Source organism: Vanessa cardui, chromosome 26 (genome assembly GCF_905220365.1).
Source record: "Vanessa cardui chromosome 26, ilVanCard2.1, whole genome shotgun sequence".
Taxonomy (NCBI): domain Eukaryota; kingdom Metazoa; phylum Arthropoda; class Insecta; order Lepidoptera; family Nymphalidae; genus Vanessa; species Vanessa cardui.
In genome coordinates this window covers 823,962-841,424 of record NC_061148.1, presented here as the reverse complement: position 1 = coordinate 841,424, position 17,463 = coordinate 823,962, and the positions used below count along the sequence as shown (strand labels likewise).

General features: G+C 35.4%; 1 protein-coding gene and 1 non-coding gene across 2 annotated transcripts in view; both read left to right on the top strand.

Moving 5' to 3' along the window:
- Window positions 1–12,227, top strand: part of LOC124540706 (probable ATP-dependent RNA helicase DHX35) — a 63,898-nt gene extending 51,671 nt beyond the window's left edge. The window contains exons 10-16 of the mRNA XM_047118384.1: window positions 185–304; window positions 1,899–2,062; window positions 4,551–4,678; window positions 6,516–6,656; window positions 8,939–9,029; window positions 11,103–11,253; window positions 12,055–12,227. Of these exons, the coding sequence (XP_046974340.1) occupies window positions 185–304; window positions 1,899–2,062; window positions 4,551–4,678; window positions 6,516–6,656; window positions 8,939–9,029; window positions 11,103–11,253; window positions 12,055–12,169 (910 nt within the window). The 3' untranslated portion in view covers window positions 12,170–12,227. The remainder of the gene's footprint in view (window positions 1–184; window positions 305–1,898; window positions 2,063–4,550; window positions 4,679–6,515; window positions 6,657–8,938; window positions 9,030–11,102; window positions 11,254–12,054) is intronic.
- A 2,462-nt stretch (window positions 12,228–14,689) lies between these two features.
- Window positions 14,690–14,761, top strand: Trnaa-cgc. The gene has a single exon. It is a non-coding gene; the product is annotated as a tRNA-Ala (tRNA).
- The last annotated feature ends 2,702 nt before the right edge of the window (window positions 14,762–17,463 follow it).

Sequence of the window (17,463 nt, the reverse complement as noted above, 5' to 3'; positions counted from 1 at the left end):
TAGACTACACACACAGTCTTCGCGATTCATCCGTTGTAATTAGTTTTATTTAAAAAAGAAAGAGTAAAAATGTGAGTGAAAGAGAGAAGCCGCGTCCACTGACATAACGGTTATTCCAGCTTTAACTTTGTCGTATGTCACGCAAAGGATAAATGGGCTCTGATTGTGTGTTATCTGTGCACAGGCTGTACACAGAGGAGGCTTACTGGGCCCTCATAGAGAGCGTCCCCCCGGAGATGTGTCGCAGCGACCTGTCGGCCGTTTTGTTGCAGCTGAGGGCCCTCGGAATACACAATATCTTGAGGTATTTGTACTTTGCCATGTATTCCTAGTTTCGAATCAATTTGCACACAGGTTGCACGATATAGTCTAACGCATCTCGATTTTTGTGATGAAGGAAACCATCGTGTAGATATATAACCTCCCCCCCCAGATTGACATTTGTACCGTTATAAACCTTATACATCATCATTCATCATTCTCCTGCCCTTATCCCAATTTTATTTGGGGTCGGCACAGCATGTCTTCTCTTCCCATACTTCTCTGTCAGACGTCATCTCACAAGTAACATTCTTTCTAGCCATATCGTCTTTCACACAATCCATCCATCGTTTCCTTGGTAGTCCTCTACCCCTATATCCATCCACATCCATGCTCAAGGCCTTCCTCACAATGTGTTCCTCATTCCTCCGCATTACATGCCCATACCATGATAGCCGCCTTCCACATAACTTCTCGGCTATCGGTGTCACTTTCAAACTTCCTCTTATATACTCATTCCTTACTCTATCCATTCGCGTAACACCACACATTCCTCTCAGCATTCTCATCTTCGCAACATGCAACGGACAGCAGGTCCGATCATGGTAAACCTTATACATTATGTTCATAAGTTATCACGATCAGTACATCTGCAGAATATACATACGTCAAAACCAACAAGCTGATCCAATGCGGGTTGGTGGAATACCCATGTGGCAGAATTTCTATGGAATTAGACACATGCAGGTTTCCTCACGATGTTTTCTTTCACCGCCGAGCACGAGATGAATTGTAAAACCAAATTAAGCACATGAATCAGCGGTGCTTGCCTGGGTTTGAACCGCAATCATCGGTTACGATGCTTTAACCACTGGGCCATCTCGAGTCATACATACATATAGACCGGGAGATGATATCAAAAAATATTAGGTCATTTTTATCAGTATGGCGGTTCTTTAGGGGCTTAATTACGTAAAGGCAAAAAGAAAAATGATGGTCATAGCGCTCGCACCCATAACAAGTGTCGAACGATTTGTTCCACAAAAATATTTTCAGATTCAAGTATAGCGCCACGTTTTCCCTCTACTACAATGGCAAATATATTAATTGTCACATTGTGTCGTATAATTTCCACTACAAGTATGGCAAATATATTAATGGTCACATTGTGTCGTATAATTTCCACTACAAGTATGGCAAATATATTAATGGTCAGATTGCGTCGTACAATTTCAACTACAAGTATGGCAAATATATTAATTGTCACATTGTGTCGTACAATTTCCACTACAAGTATGGCAAATATATTAATGGTCACATTGTGTCGTACAATTTCCACTACAAGTATGGCAAATATTTAAGTGTCACATTGTGTCGTATAATTTCCACTACAAGTATGGCAAATATTTAAGTGTCACATTGTGTCGTATAATTTCCACTACAAGTATGGCAAATATTTAAGTGTCACATTGTGTCGTATAATTTCCACTACAAGTATGGCAAATATATTAATTGTCACATTGTGTCGTACAATTTCCACTACGATTATGGCAAATATTTAAGTGTGACATTGTTTTTGTGTTACAAAAAGCCATACCTGGTACAAATCGTCACACAAGTCGTCATCCCCCTTGAAGGTTCACGTTTCCGACCCCCCCTCCCGCGAAGAGTCTACTGGCGAGCTTGGAGACGCTGTTCGCGCTGCAGGCCATAGACAAGTTGGGCGAGCTGACGCCTCTCGGCGCCATGATGGCAGAGCTGCCCCTCAAACCCATGCTCGCCAAGATGCTCTGCGGTAGCGGTGAGTCAGGGTACTTCTTCAATGAGGATAAGTTGTATACGTGTTTTCAACCGACTTCAAAAAGGAGGAGGTTATCAATTCTTCTGTATTTTTTTTTTTTTTTATGTTTGTACCGGCTCCAAATATAACAATAACTATAACTACGTTATATAATCGTAAATCGACTTTTAAGTAGTCTAATATTTTTCATTTCATTTTACCTAGGAGGACTTTTAAAAATATGTTAAATATGCAATTATTTTTATTACTTTTTAGTGCATTTTTATTTGTTTTAAAATAGTGTTTTGTTTGAAGTCGGTTTTTCTTTTTGTTAAAATTTTATCATATCACTACTAGTTGTTGGCCGGTTTTATCGGCTGTCATGTTGAAATAAAACTAGTTATAACGGATTTTAATCGCGTATATTAATTATTTTTGACATCCCGACGTTTCGAGCACTTTACAGCGTTCGTGGTCACGGGTAGACTAGTTGCAAATAATATTTCTTTGTTCTTCAAATAGACAAATGCCACCTTTGTCTACCCGTGACCACGAACGCTGTAAAGTGCTCGAAACGTCGGGATGTCAAAAATAATTAATATACGCGATTCAAATCCGTTATAACTAGTTTTATTTAAATGTGTAATAATCGCGAAAATTTAAGACAACATTAAGGAGCTAGTTGTTGGCCGGTTTAACGGTTGGTTGTCAATTGTTTGACAAAAACTGTCTTCTCTGTCTTTTCTTGGAGTTTAAGATTGGTTTATTCAATTTTCATCAAATTTGACAACCTCCGTGGTCGAGTGGTGTGTACACCGGTTTTCATGGGTACGCCACTCTGAGGTCCCGGGTTCGATTCCCGGCCGAGTCGATATAGATAATCATTAGTTTTCTATGTTGTCTCGGGTCTGGGTGTTTGTGGTACCGTCGTTACTTCTGATTTCCATAAGACAAGTGCTTTAACTACTTACATTGGGATTAGAGTAATGTATGTGATGTTGTCTCATATTTATTTATTATTTATTTATTATTGTTTGACCAATCAAATATTTTTAAAAGAAGGGTAAAGGTGTATGTATATTTGTGTTAAAATTCCAACAAATTATATTTGTTTTAAAGACTAAGTGTAATGAATTTAAAAAGTACACATTAACGTAAAAAATCGAAATTAAGTCATTAATATTTTAATCACTATTACTTACACTATTACTGTCGTTGTTAGTGTTTATAATAAAATAATTTTCTGGAGCGAGTTCCATAACATTATCTAAATCCAACATGGCAATTTCTTGTAAGACGTGGTCGCAGCATTTATCGCACTTTTATTTTTACAAAGTGGTGTGATATTCATTTTCTTTAATATCAGTTAATTAAAATAAAAATTTAATTTAAATTATAAAAATTTCAGTTAATAATAATTAATTAAATCCACAACCGTCACGTTCGAACTTATGTCTTTACCTGTTCAATGTTAGAAAAGATTTGATTGGTCAAAAGTGCCGGTAAACAATGACAATTCACTGCATTCTTAACGCGAACAGACTATAGTTGTTGGCAGGTTTTATCGGTTGGTTTTCATGTTGAAATAAAACTAGTTATAACGGATTTGAATCGCGTATATTATTTTTGGCATCCCGACGTTTCGAGCACTTTACAGCGTTCGTGGTCACGGGTAGACTACGAGTTCAAATCCGTTGTAACTAGTTTTATTTCAATGTGTAATAATCGCGAAAATTTAAGACAACATTATGGTTGTCATGTGTTTGACCAAAAAATGTCTCTGTCTTTTCTTGGAGTTTAAGCTTGGTTTATACAATTTTCATCAAATTGGATTTAGTTCTTTGGTAGTGATAGTACGACAGTCGGAAAGAGTTACTTTCACATTTATCATACTAGTATAGATTAATAAATAAACTTATTAATATATAAAAGTGAATTTAACAAATTCGGACGTTTTGCGAGTCGTTGAATCCGTTAAACAATTTTACATTACTATTGTTGTGTTCCGGTTTGAGAGTGAGTGAACCAGTGTAACTACAGGCACAAGGGACATAACAACTTAGTTCCCAAGGTTGGTGGCGCATTAAATATACCAAGTTTCAGCTTACTTTCAGCTTAAATGTCTTGGAATTTCAAGAAGATTATTGATTACAATTTACTATATTGTTATTATTTAATAAAGCCTTAATTTTAGAAAGACGAATAAAAGTACTGGCTTGTTAAAGAGCGGTACTGTAAAAAAACGTAAACAAAATTAAAGTAAATTGTTATCGAAATTTAAAAAAAGTTACAACGTTTTGACGACAAATCTAAATGACTTGCAGTTTACAAAGATATTAAGTCAACAGAACCTGCTATAGGTTTCGAAATCCTTAAAAAATGTTTTAAATAAGTCCCAAGTTTTGAAGTCCATATTTATTTGATTTGACAAATTCCAAATTTAATAGCTTTTCATTAAGTACACTAGATGTCGCTACGGTGTAAATAATTATGTTGTCGTTGTTTCCAGATGAATTCGGTTGTATAGACGAGATGCTGTCCATCGTGTCGATGCTGCAGATAGATGGTGTTTTCACGAAGCCAGGGTCGGGGAGGGGCAATATAGCCGCTCGGATGTCTAGGAGGAATAATTTTGAGGTTATTACTTTGAATATTGTAACCAAACAATCTAAGGGTTTAAATAAATTACTCGATCATTTTTTTACAAAATAATATACGCACAAGGAGTAAGGATAAGCTTATAACGCCAAGTTTCCGACTCCGCAAAGTCAATAAGTCCTTCTTGGGGCAAGGTATCCGTTTCTATAATAAAATTCCGCAGACATTTTTAACTTTGCCGTTTAGTAAATTCGAATCGTTAGTAAAAAATACATTGGTAGAAAAAGCATATTATTCAATACAAGATTTTATAGATGATAAAAATGCGTGGATCTAATATCTGTTGACTTCCACGCATATATTAACTTAAATAAATGTATTTTACTAACATTGCCGGTTCTTCTTGGTAGAATCTGCTTTCCGAACCGGTGGTAGCTTCACTTGGTTGTAAAATGACGATTCAAAAGTGCTTGTAATAGCCTACTTGAATAAAGTTTATTTTGATTTGATTTGATTCTAAGTATCAAAAAATTTAATTAGGATTTTTTTAATGTACATGCTGGCAACATTATGACGTAACACATGACAGCGAAATAGTGTTTTTTTTTCAGGCAATATCGAAAGAAAGATATTACGAACTTAAACGACTAGCTTTATATTTTAAATATCATGTCTGATAACGAGTATATGCCAAACTAACTACATTAATATATATATATATATTTATGTAAGAAATTATGAATTTACATGTATACGGCCTAAGTTATTAGAACGACAATAACACACATTATAGGTCGTCTTGAGAGATGTCAATGGTTCAAAGTCTCAGTCTGTGGTCTCTGGTCAGTGTATGTTCCTTTGTTGGAGGAGACTCTTGGTCTCTGGGTCTTGGGATATCTACAGCGCCAGACTTGCGTTCTGACTGAATAGGCTATTTGACTGGTTTTTAAAATTTTATATTATTTAGTAGAAGTTAAGGAACCCAGTAAAAGTTGTGTTTTTTATTTTTAGTGCATATTTGCCGAAAAATATCATATTAAAAATTCCATATTTAAATGACGCGCGAAAACGCTACTCGGACAATATGGCGCTGCAATGTGGTCGGTGACATCACTTTCTTGTATTTTAATCTGTGGTACATATAGTAGAAAAGCAAAGTTTACAAGAAAGTGACTTCATCATAAGCCCGGCCAATCAGGAGCGTGTGTCACGTGACAAACGTTTGAAAAAATACATTTTTATTTACGGATTTTTTAATAATTAAAGTATTATTATCAAGTTTTGCTGATAAATAAACATTTTTAAACTCATAATATACACTGATTACAATAATTCACAATTTATTTTTCGCATTGTCAAATAGCCTATCAGACAAATCAACAAATCGGACGACAACGTGATCGTTAAGATAGATATTTATGTGATTCTGCGACATATACATATTGTTTACAACAAACAACAAACAAACAACAACAGCCTGTAAATTTCCCACTGCTGGCCTAAGACCTCTTTTGGAACAACTTCGTTTGGAACATATTCCACCGCGCTGTTCCAATGCGGGTTGGTGGAATACACAAGTGGCAGAATTTCTATGAAATTTGTCACATGTAGGTTCCCTCACGATGTTTCCCTTCGCCGCTGAGCACGAGATGAATTATAAAGACAAATTAAGCACATGAATCAGCGGCGCTTGCCTGGGTTTGAACCCGCAATCATCGGTTAAGATGCACGCGTTCTAACCACTGGGCCATCTCTGCTCATACATATTGTTTAATGTATAATATTAATGCTGATGCTATCTGAGTATTTTTTGTCTGTCTGTTTGCCTGTGTCTTTTTCATTAAAAACATTTTTAAAGGTTACATTGTTGTTCCAGGTGGCCGAAGGCGATATAATAATGTATTTAAATATCTTCGACTCATATTTAAAATTGCGCGCCGATGGCGATAAGAAGTCTAAGAAAGCATGCAAAGACTGGTGCCAGAAGATGTTTATTAATTACAGGGTCATGGAAAAGGTGAAACGCTTGTATTATTTATATCTTAACTAAACCTGTATAAGCAAAATTGTATTAAATTTTAGACGCCCTTTGGTATTTGACACACAAACAGCACTTAGTATTGTCGTGTTCTGGGTTGAAGGGTGAGTGAGCCAGTGTAATGTGACGACCTCCGTGGTCGAGTGGGGTGTACACCGGTTTTCATGGGTACGGCGCTCCGAGGTCCTGGGTTCGATTCCCGGCCGAGTCGATGTAGATTATCATTAGTTTTCTATGTTGTCTTGGGTCTGGGTGTTTGTGGTACCGTCGTTACTTCTGATTTCCATAACACAAGTGCTTCAGCTACTTACATTGGGAGCAGAGTAATGTATGTGATGTTGTCTCATATTTTTTATTTTTATAATATCAGGCACAAGGGCATAGTTGGTTCTTAAAGTTTGGGGTGTGCTGATTAACCTTTAAGTACTGACGTGGGTGTCTCACAGACGGTGACAAAACATATATGAGCTTTATTTCGGCGCCTTTAAAGTTACCCCCACGCCCTTCTCTGTAGCTTCGGGATCCAACGCAATGATTGATCAGTCGAGCCAGATTACAGCATATATGTATTATCTATGAGTCGAGCGAAGTCACAATATTGTTGAAAACCCTCGACGTCAACCCAAAACATTCAACGACTCAGAATCTTTATGACTTGAACTATATGACACGACGTTGATTAACACAATTATTAAATCAAAAACTTTTATAGATTTGCACAAAGTATAAAAATCCAAATAAAGTTGAACTAAAACCCACCTATCATGAAGAAATGAAAGCTTTCTTAAATAGTAGCATTTTGATTAGTACCTAATAAATGTTAATCTCATACGAAAATGTTGTTGTTTTTTAATTTTCCTTAGTAAATCAATAATAAACGGATCATATTGCAATTAAATCATGTGAATTTTAGTGAATATTAAGAACCCATTTCGGTTTTTTAAGTAACCGTCTAATAGACGTCACGTCATCATTTATGATCTGATTAAACCACGTCAGTACTTAAAGGTTAAATTGATCTCTATAAGGGGTGGTGGTGGTGATAGGTTAATGTTGAAAAGCAAACAAAATGTAACGGCGTCAAAGGATTTTAATTATCGTACTAACTTATTGGAGACCATTCTAGAATACAAGTAAACTCGTTTGACACACAAAAAAAAGAACAAAAAACGATATAGTCAGTAAACATTATTAAAGACCTAATTATTGGTAAGTCATTTTGTAAGACCCAAAGCCTTATGACATTGTTTATATTAGACAGCTCTAATAGTTTAGCCGCCCGTTTACCCATATATAAAAAATAAAATTTTAATAATAATGCCGCAAATTCGTGAAGAAGTTCTTAAACAACAACAGCCTGTAAATTCCCACTGCTGGGCCTCCTCTCCCTTTGAGGAGAAAGTTTGGAACATATTCCACCACGCTGTTCCAATGCGGGTTGGTGGAATACACATGTGGCAGAATTTCTATTAAATTTGTCACATGCAGGTTTCCTCACGATGTTTTCCTTCGCCGCTGAGCACGAGATGAATTATAAAGTCAAATTAAGCACATGTATCAGCGCTGTTTGCCTGGGTTTGAACCCGCAATCATCGGTTAAGATGCACGCGTTCTAACCACTGGGCCATCTCGACTCAGAAGAAAGTTTAGAAGAAGTTCTTCGCGGTCCAGTTATTCAGTTAGTTGAAGTAAATTTATGTTAATAATCTCGTGCGCTATAAAGGTAAACATAGTATGCCAGTACCATGCGTGTGCACCAATCTGTAATGGAAACGCATTTGACATAGTAAGTTGCCCTTTCTAATCCACCACGGATTAGAAAGGACGACGAAAATGTACTGCTTTTAATTAACTTTGCCTCTTCGTAAATTCAAATCGTTTATAAAAAATACATTGGTAAAAAAGGCGTATTACTCGATATAAGATTTTGTAGATGATAAAAAAGCGTGGAATTAATACCTGTTGACTTCCACGCAGGATATGTTAATTTAAATGATTTTATTAACTAACATGACTGTATTTTTTTTTAAATGTTGAAAAAGAGTAACTACTGATTTTCTTGCCGGTTCTTCTCGGTAGAACCTACTTTCCGAACCGGTGGTAGCTTCACTTAATTGTTAATTGACGATTCAAAAGCCCACTTGAATAAAGATTATTTTGATGTTGATTTTTGATTTTAGTAGTGTAGTTATAATTTTAATATAATTTGAAATTGATTATAAAAAAAAACCGCCATTACTAATGATGAAATATCTTTTCAGGCTGTGGAGATACGAAGCAGCTTAGAGAAGCTAGTCAAAAATCATTTCAAGCTCAAAAATAAAGAGTACGAAGGCCCCGACCTGGGATCAGGTAAATATTAATCTTAGCTTTGCTGAGTTTCTTTCGCCGGTTCTTCTCAGGTCTGAGGTATTATATTCCGAACCGGTGGTAGATTTTTGACAGTCAATAAGAAAGTGTAAACACTTCTATTTTTATAATGTCGTCTTAAATTTTCGCGATTACACATTGAAATAAAACTAATTATAACGGATGAATCGCGTATATTAATTATTTTTAAACATACCGACGTTTCGAGCACTTTGCAGTGTTCGTGGTCACGGGTAGACTTAAAAATAATTAATATACGCGATTCATCCGTTATAATTAGTTTTATTTAAACTCCTATTTTTAATAAAGGTTTTTGACTTTGACTTTGACTATATTTAATCTGTAGAAGGTTTTAAATCACTGCGATGGCAGCCTTCGGCACAGCTGCTGGGAGTGATAAACTGTAATGGTAAACTCGCCCTAAGTCACCTACCCCCCCCCCCCCTTTCTTACACCGCGAAGCCTTTCCAGTTACCGTTCTTTCTAGAACCGTCTGAATGAAGACTATATGCTCCTCTACAGCTTTCCCTTTCACAATAGAATAATCTTCTTCCGCGCTTTACCGTCATATAAACGTTGTCATATTGTAAATTGAATGCTTTGTAATTCAGTAACTTTTATTGTCTCGTCTCAAAGATGAAACACAGTTTCATGATCACTTGCGTCATCTACGATGACAGATGATGTCCCAGATATATAAGATAATAAATATATCCTCTCGAGAAACCCCTGGTAAACACGGGGTCCAATAGAGAAGTCGCCTGGATTCTTTAATTGTATTTACTTATGAATAATGAGTTGGTACTTACCATGTATGTCGACGCACTACTATGAATCGACCACTGCTCAGTACTCAAAAAAAAAAATCACAATCAAAATAAACTTTTTTTTTACAAGCACTTTTAATCGTCATTTAACACTTAAGTGAAGCTACCACCGTATCGGAAAGTAGATTCTACCGAGAAGAACCGGCAAGAAATTCAGTAGTTACTCTTTTTCAACATTTTAAAAATACAAGTTAGTTAAATACAATTATTTAAATTAATATATCCTGCTTGGAAGTCAACAGGTATTATATCTCAAATACCTTTAACATAGAAAGGAAGATCATTTATATATACTAGGAATAGAAAGGGACCCAAAATTGAACCTTGTGGAACACCCATTTTCAACGTAGATCCAGAAGACTTATTCCATTAATGAATACTTGTTGGATTCTTTGACTTAAGTATGAAGCAATGAGATCAAGAGCCTTACCTTTAACACCGTAATATTTGAGCTTATAAAGAAGCGTCTCGTGTTCTACACAATCAAATGCTTTTGATAAATCACAGAATACTCCAATAGTATTCTGTTATTTCTCCCAAGCATCGTAAATATGTTTAAGAAACGCAATTCCCGCATCAGTTGTTCACTGACCATCAAACGACAATACCTGTGTAACAATAACGTGACAGACGTAAAATCTTGGTTTCTAAGGAATAAGGCGCATTGGGGATATAAAGTATCGTTAACATTTCTTACAGACCATGTCTTTGGGTGGCGGTGACCACTTGCCATCAGGTGATATATTTGTCAATTAGACTATTTATTTCAAGGGCAAGGGCACCGTGGCTGACACCGGCTCCAAATATAACAATAACTATAACTACGTTATATAATCGTAAATCGACTTTTAAGTAGTCTAATACTTTTCATTTCATTTTACTTAGGAGGACTCTAAAAAATATGTTAAATACGCAATTATTTTTATTACTTTTTAGTGCATATTCATTTGTTTTAAAATAATGTTTTGTTTGAAGTCGGTTTCTCTTTTTATTAAAACTTTTATTTATTTAGAGGCCTCCTATGTAAAATAAAATGAAAAATATTATTCTGCTTAAAAGTCAATTTACGTTTATATAATGTAGTTTTAATTATTGCTATATTTGGAGTTAGTGTCAGTCAACAAAACCTTTAAATCTTTATAACTGCGCAACGGATTTTCGTGCGGTTATAACTAATAATTCTATTAGTACTAAACCTACAATCAATTAAAAGAATCTCAATCCGCAGGCAAGTGTGGGCGGATAATGAAAGCGGTGGTATCGGGGCTGTTCCCGCAGGCAGCCTACCTGGCGACGGACGGCTCGTACCGCGGCGTCCGTGGAGCCAGCCTGCACATCAGTCCCGACAGCTGCCTGTACCACGTACAGCAGCCTAAGTGGTAAGTGATAATGTCGATGGTAGGTGTACTGAAACCATGTTTGTACCAATAAATAATGTAAAGATTGCCCCTTTTGTTTGTACGTAGTTATTTTTGTTGAAATTGACGACCTCCATGGTCGAGAGGTGTGTACACCGGTTTTCATGGGTACGCTACTCTGAGGTCCCGGGTTCGATTCCCGGCCGAGTCGATGTAGATTACCATTAGTTTTCTATGTTTTCTTGTGTCTGGGTGTTTGTGGTACCGTCGTTACTTTTGATTCCATAACACAAGTGCTTTAGCTACTAACATTGGGATCAGAGTAATGTATGTGATGTTGTCTCATATTATATTTATTTATTAATTCAGTACTCATATCAATTACTAATATAGTATTTTCAAATCACTAGTTTTATTTCCTAATCGATAATATCTATACGACTAAATTTTCAAGAGAACTTGGACCCTCGTACTAGACCTCGTAAATTAAGCGAAAATGGCCCAGTGGTTAGAACGCGTGCATCTTAACCGATGATTTCGGGTTCAAACCCAGGCAGGCACCAATAAATAATCATGTGCTTAATTTGTGATTGATTCATCTCGTGCTCACCGATGAAGGAAAACAGCGTGAGGAAACTTGCATGTGTCTAATTTCATAGAAATTCTGCCACATGTGTATTCCACTAACCCGCACTGGTGCTTGGTGGAATATTCCAAAGCTTCTCCTCAAAGGCACAGGAGGCCTTAGCCCAGCGGTGGGATATTTACAGGCTGTTGTTGTTGTTTGTTGTTTGGCATATTTAAATTTTTCTTGGTGCCCAGGGTCGTTTTCGCGAGCGTCCAAAGTTCCGGCGACAAGACCTGCATGAGAGAAATGATGGCCATAAACCAAAACTGGCTTCTGGAAGTCGCCCCCCATTACTATAAGGAGACGTGATTGTCAATAAAATCAAATGTATGACAAAGTGTTTTATTTCATGTAAATAAATATTTTATGTTGTTTTATTAATTCGTGATTTTAATTAAATGTATTTTTGTGTAAGGAGGCTCTGATGTGGATGGATATAGAGGTAGAGGACGACCAAGGAAACGATGGATGGATTGTGTGAAAGACGATATGGCTAGAAAGAATGTTACTTGTGAGATGACGTCTGACAGAGAAGTATGGAAGGAGAAGACATGCTGTGCCGACCCCAAATAAAATTGGGATAAGGGCAGGAGGATGATGTGTAAGGAGGCTCATGAAAGCAAGTTTGAATGAAGTCTTTATACAGTGTTGAATTATATGTAAAGTTACTACCGGTTTGAAATGTAAATTCTACCGAGAAGAATCGTCAGGAATCTCAGGTTTTTTAACTTGTTTGCACCATTTTAATTATTTCAGAGTATATTTACAAGCGCAAAAACGCCACTTGGACGATATGGCGCTGCAATGGGGTCGGTGACGTCACTTTCCTGTATTTTAATCTGTGGTACATATAGTAGAAAAGAAAGTTTTACGCAATCAGGAGCGTTTTGTGTCACGTGACAAACGTTTAAAAAAATGCATTCTTATTTATGGATTTTTGAATAAATTAAGTATTATTTTCAACTTTCGTTAGTAAATAACCATCATATACACTGATTACAATAATTTACAATTTATTTTTCGCATTGTCAAATAGCCTATTCAGTCAGGTCAGATAAAATACCTCTCCATCATTCCCTGTTACACACCTCCGTCCCTTTTCATGAAATCGCTCAGTAATTGACGAAAGCGAAAAGTCAAACAATCAATAAATATAAACTTTATTCAAGTAGGCTTTTACAAGCACTTTTGAATCGTCATTCTACAATTAAGTGGTTAACCACCGGTTCGGAAAATAGATTCTACCGAGAAGAACCGGCAAGACACAGTAGTTATTCTTTTTCAACATTTTAAAAATACAAAGTCATGTTAGTTAAATACGATTATTTAAATTAATATATCCTGTTGGAAGTCAACTGGTATTAACTTTACGCTTTTTTATCATCCATAAAATCTTGTATCGAATAATATGCCTTTATTACCGAAGTACTTTTTACAAAAGACATCATAAATCCGGCTTAGGTAAGTCGCGAATGACCTTACTCTTAATGTTCGTTGATTGGCTAATATTAACATTATGGTCGTAACGCATGCGCTGATTGGCTAACAGACCAATCACAATAAAAAATTTACAAACTACCTCTTAGATTAGTCAATCATCGTTCAAATTTCACTCCTTAATAATCGAAATGCAATGATCCTTAAAAATATTAATTAACAATATAATTAAACAGCTTAAATAAATAATTACGTTACAATGTATGATAATGCAACATAGTTGTAACAATTACATTATTATTAAGTAATTTATGTTCACTTTGCTTAAGTTGTGCATATATTTATACAAACCTTTCTCGGTTATTGCTCTTTTCTATAAGTTAAAACCGTATCGGCATCCAACATTGAGAAATCGGAATTTGCTTTCTCGGTCCCTATATCTACATATGTATGCTGAAATATTTAAAACTATGCAACGGATTTTGATGCGGTTTTTTTAAAAGATAGAGTGATTCGAGGAGAATTTATCAAAGAAAATAATAATTTTAGAAGTTTCTACTTTGATATCAAATCATTGCACCAGTGCGAAGCCGGGGCTGGTTCAAATCAAATCAATCAAATCAATTATATTCAAGTAAACTTCACAATGAAGTCTTTTTGAATCGCCGATAACTAAATACTACTACTGCTTTAGTTTCGTTTCGAGAAACGGCAATAAACTCGCATAGTTGCTCTTTTCAAATAGACAGATTTACAATGCTGTTGTAAATGTGCAATTTACAATAATTAGTGTCCTATGATGGAACCCGAGCCTATCTCCAGGCGTTTCTTTCTAAAAAGTACTCTTTTAATGAATAATATGATTTATTTATTAATTTTGTCTAGTAAATTGGTTATATATTTCCCTGTATCTTATTAGATATGCGTGTACCATTGCCCAAAAACGTTCTATTTACCGTATGCAACGGAAACTGGGGGTTACAAGTTTATTCTTATTTCTTGTATTAATAGTATGTATGTATGGTTGCTAGTAATTATAAAACTATTAAAATTTGTGCGCGGTTATACGCGCGTTATAACTTCTCCTGTGTCTCTTAGCGTCTAAGTATATATATGTAGGTATGGTGCTTTTTTTAAATCCGAAAGGTCGTTTTTTATCTGTAAACCTAATGTACATTTATACGTTTTTCCTTCATGATTCTGGTTACATGGAACTCTGCTTCCAGAATAGTTGACCCTTAATTTTTTATAAATAAAAAAATATTTGTATAATTGTATTTAGTTCATTTGTAATTCCTTTTGTCACATTTAATTTGTAAATGTAATACAATACATTTTTGCTATTTTTATTTGTCAGTGAAATTTTCCTTATTTTCAGAATGTTATACATCCGGGGGTGTAACTCAGTGGTAGAGTGTCTGCTTCGCATGCTGAAAGTCCTGGGTTCAAATCCCAGCACCTCCATATATGTTTTTTTAAACAAATTCATTAGCTTAGGTATATTTTGTATATAATAACAATAATAAATTCATCATTCTCATACCTATTACTTTAAATGTGTCTTAATAAGCGACCCTTACTAAGCGTCAATAAATAAATAAATATTGGATAACATCACATACATTACTCTGATCCCAATGTAAGTAGCTAAAGCACTTGTGTTATGGAAAATCAGAAGTAACGACGGCACCACAAACACCCAGACACAAGACAACATAGAAAACTAACGGGATCTCGAAGCGGCTTACCTATGAAAACCGATGTACACACTATGCTACACGGAGGTCGTCAATAAATGTATGCAGAAGACCAAGATTTACCCAAAGATAGAGGAAAAAAGTGCAACAAAATCCAAAGCAAAGTAAGCATCAGCAGTATCGAAAAGTGATCGATGATTCTAAAAAACAAATCAATTAATTCGTGTTAAGTCTTAAACGTTTTCAAGAACGCCAGTCATATAATGAAATTCTGATGCACTTATATCAGACTCCAGGCTGTTACGGAAAATTTTTTGACGGAAATTTTACTAACATTTTATCGATCCAACCTAGAGTTTGTACCTAAACCTCCGGCATATATGACCTTATTTATATATCTAAGTCAATGAGGTAGTTGATGCCTTAACTGATTTCAATAATTGTGCAATGGAATACTTCCAATTTTCAAAATATTGGACAACATATTCCTGATGCCAAAATACATATGTTGATCATAATACAAATGAATGTTCATTCTTTGAATTAATCTATTCCTATGTCAAACTGAGTTTCATCAAAATTCAAGTTGAGAAGGCGTCAATTTCGATTAGATTAGAATAAGCCTCGAGATCAGTTAATCTTGTCACGAAATGGAAAACTAAATTCTTAACCCATCCCAACACAGGTGATAACCCTTGAAGGCTAACTAGGAATTTTGGTAATTCTTTAATTTGGGACATTGCTGTTATAGAGCCGAGATGGCCCAGTGGTTAGAACGGCGCCACTGAATATTCATGTGGTTAATTTCTGTTTATATTTTATCAAAGAACACACCGTAAGGTAACCTGCATGTGTCCAATTTCAAATAAATTCTGCCACATATGTATTCCACCAACCCGCATTGGAACAGCGTGGTGAAATATATATAAATTAGAGGAGAATGAAATATAGATATAGGGAGAGGAGATCTTTAGCCCAGCTATGAGAAATTTACAGGCTGTTACTGTTACTTTTTTCCTATAATATTCTTTTAAAAAATAATAATAAGAAAATAAATTTACAATTTTATTGAATATATTCTAAAACTAAACTCAGACATTATTATTTATCAAACACGTGTAAAGTCCACTAATTTTCATTATCATTGTCACAAGCCTCCATCATGCCACCTCAGTGCAAGCGCCAAGCCCGCGAGCACACATAACGACATGATAAGGCTCACACACGCTACACGTGAGCCTCTGACTTTGTTTGTGAAACAATTACAATATGCTTTTTAATATTGCCTTATTGAGTTAGATAAGACAATATGATATTGTAATATGTTTAATACTTTATGTAATTATTGTTGTAATTGGTTATTTGTGTAAGAGAACAATAATAAATGTATAGTCAAGTCCTCTTGAAGTATAGAAAATAGATATTTGGCCAGTTTTTAGGGCGTATATCAAAACTCGCGCAGGTAATCTCTCGATTGTTTGCATTGATGATTAGTATAAAACCCATTAATTAGTTCGGCACATTGATATGTTCCTTTAAAACATTGAGCATCAGCGTGAACATTAGGAGCAAAGCTTGTTACTCGTGTTACTCGAATGCATGGAGTCTGTAACTCTTTTGTCGGACAATGTATACGCTTCTACATCAGGATCCCAGAAAGCGTTCAAAATGCTTCTGTTGCCAAATTAACAAAAAAATGTTAAGGAACGCTTGTGTGCGAAAGGTTACTATACAATTAGTGATTTTATGTTTGATATCACTCCTTGGGAATGAAACGATCGCCTCCTGGCTGTTTCTATTCATATACAAAATTTATCTAATTAATTTGGTATAAAAAGACCCGCTGAGTTTCTTTCGCCGGTTCTTCTCAGTTCAGGGTATTCCTTTTTCCGAAACCGTGGTAGTGTTCAATTGGACCATCAATAAGGAAGTGTAATGCTTCTACGATAAATAAAACAATTTGAGTTTGAGTTTGTGACGTCAAAACCCAGACATGAATCAGATATTTAGAGCTTACATGTTCCATACCCTGCGCGAATTTATGAACAAAGATATAATTGTTTAAATGTTATGCAAAATAATCAAAGTCAATATGATTTGTTTTCTTGGTTATTCTAAACTAAAAAAAAAGAAAATTAAAATCAAAATAAACTTTATTCAAGTGGGTTACCACCGGTTCGGAAAGAAGATTCTATCGAGAAGAACCGGCAAGAAACTCAGCGGGTCTTTTTATACCAAATTAATTAGATACATATTGTATATGAATAGAAACGGCCAAAAGGTAATCGTTTGAGAAATAAAGGCACTGAGGGTGGGTACTCTGGTCAGTGTTGCCAGGAAAAATATTTATATTTCCTTCAATCATATTTGGGCTTTGACTAATGTTTATGGAGGCGGGTGACCTATCACCCAATAATCCATTGGCCAATCCTCAAAGTTTCCATTATATGATTATGAGGGTAAAACTTT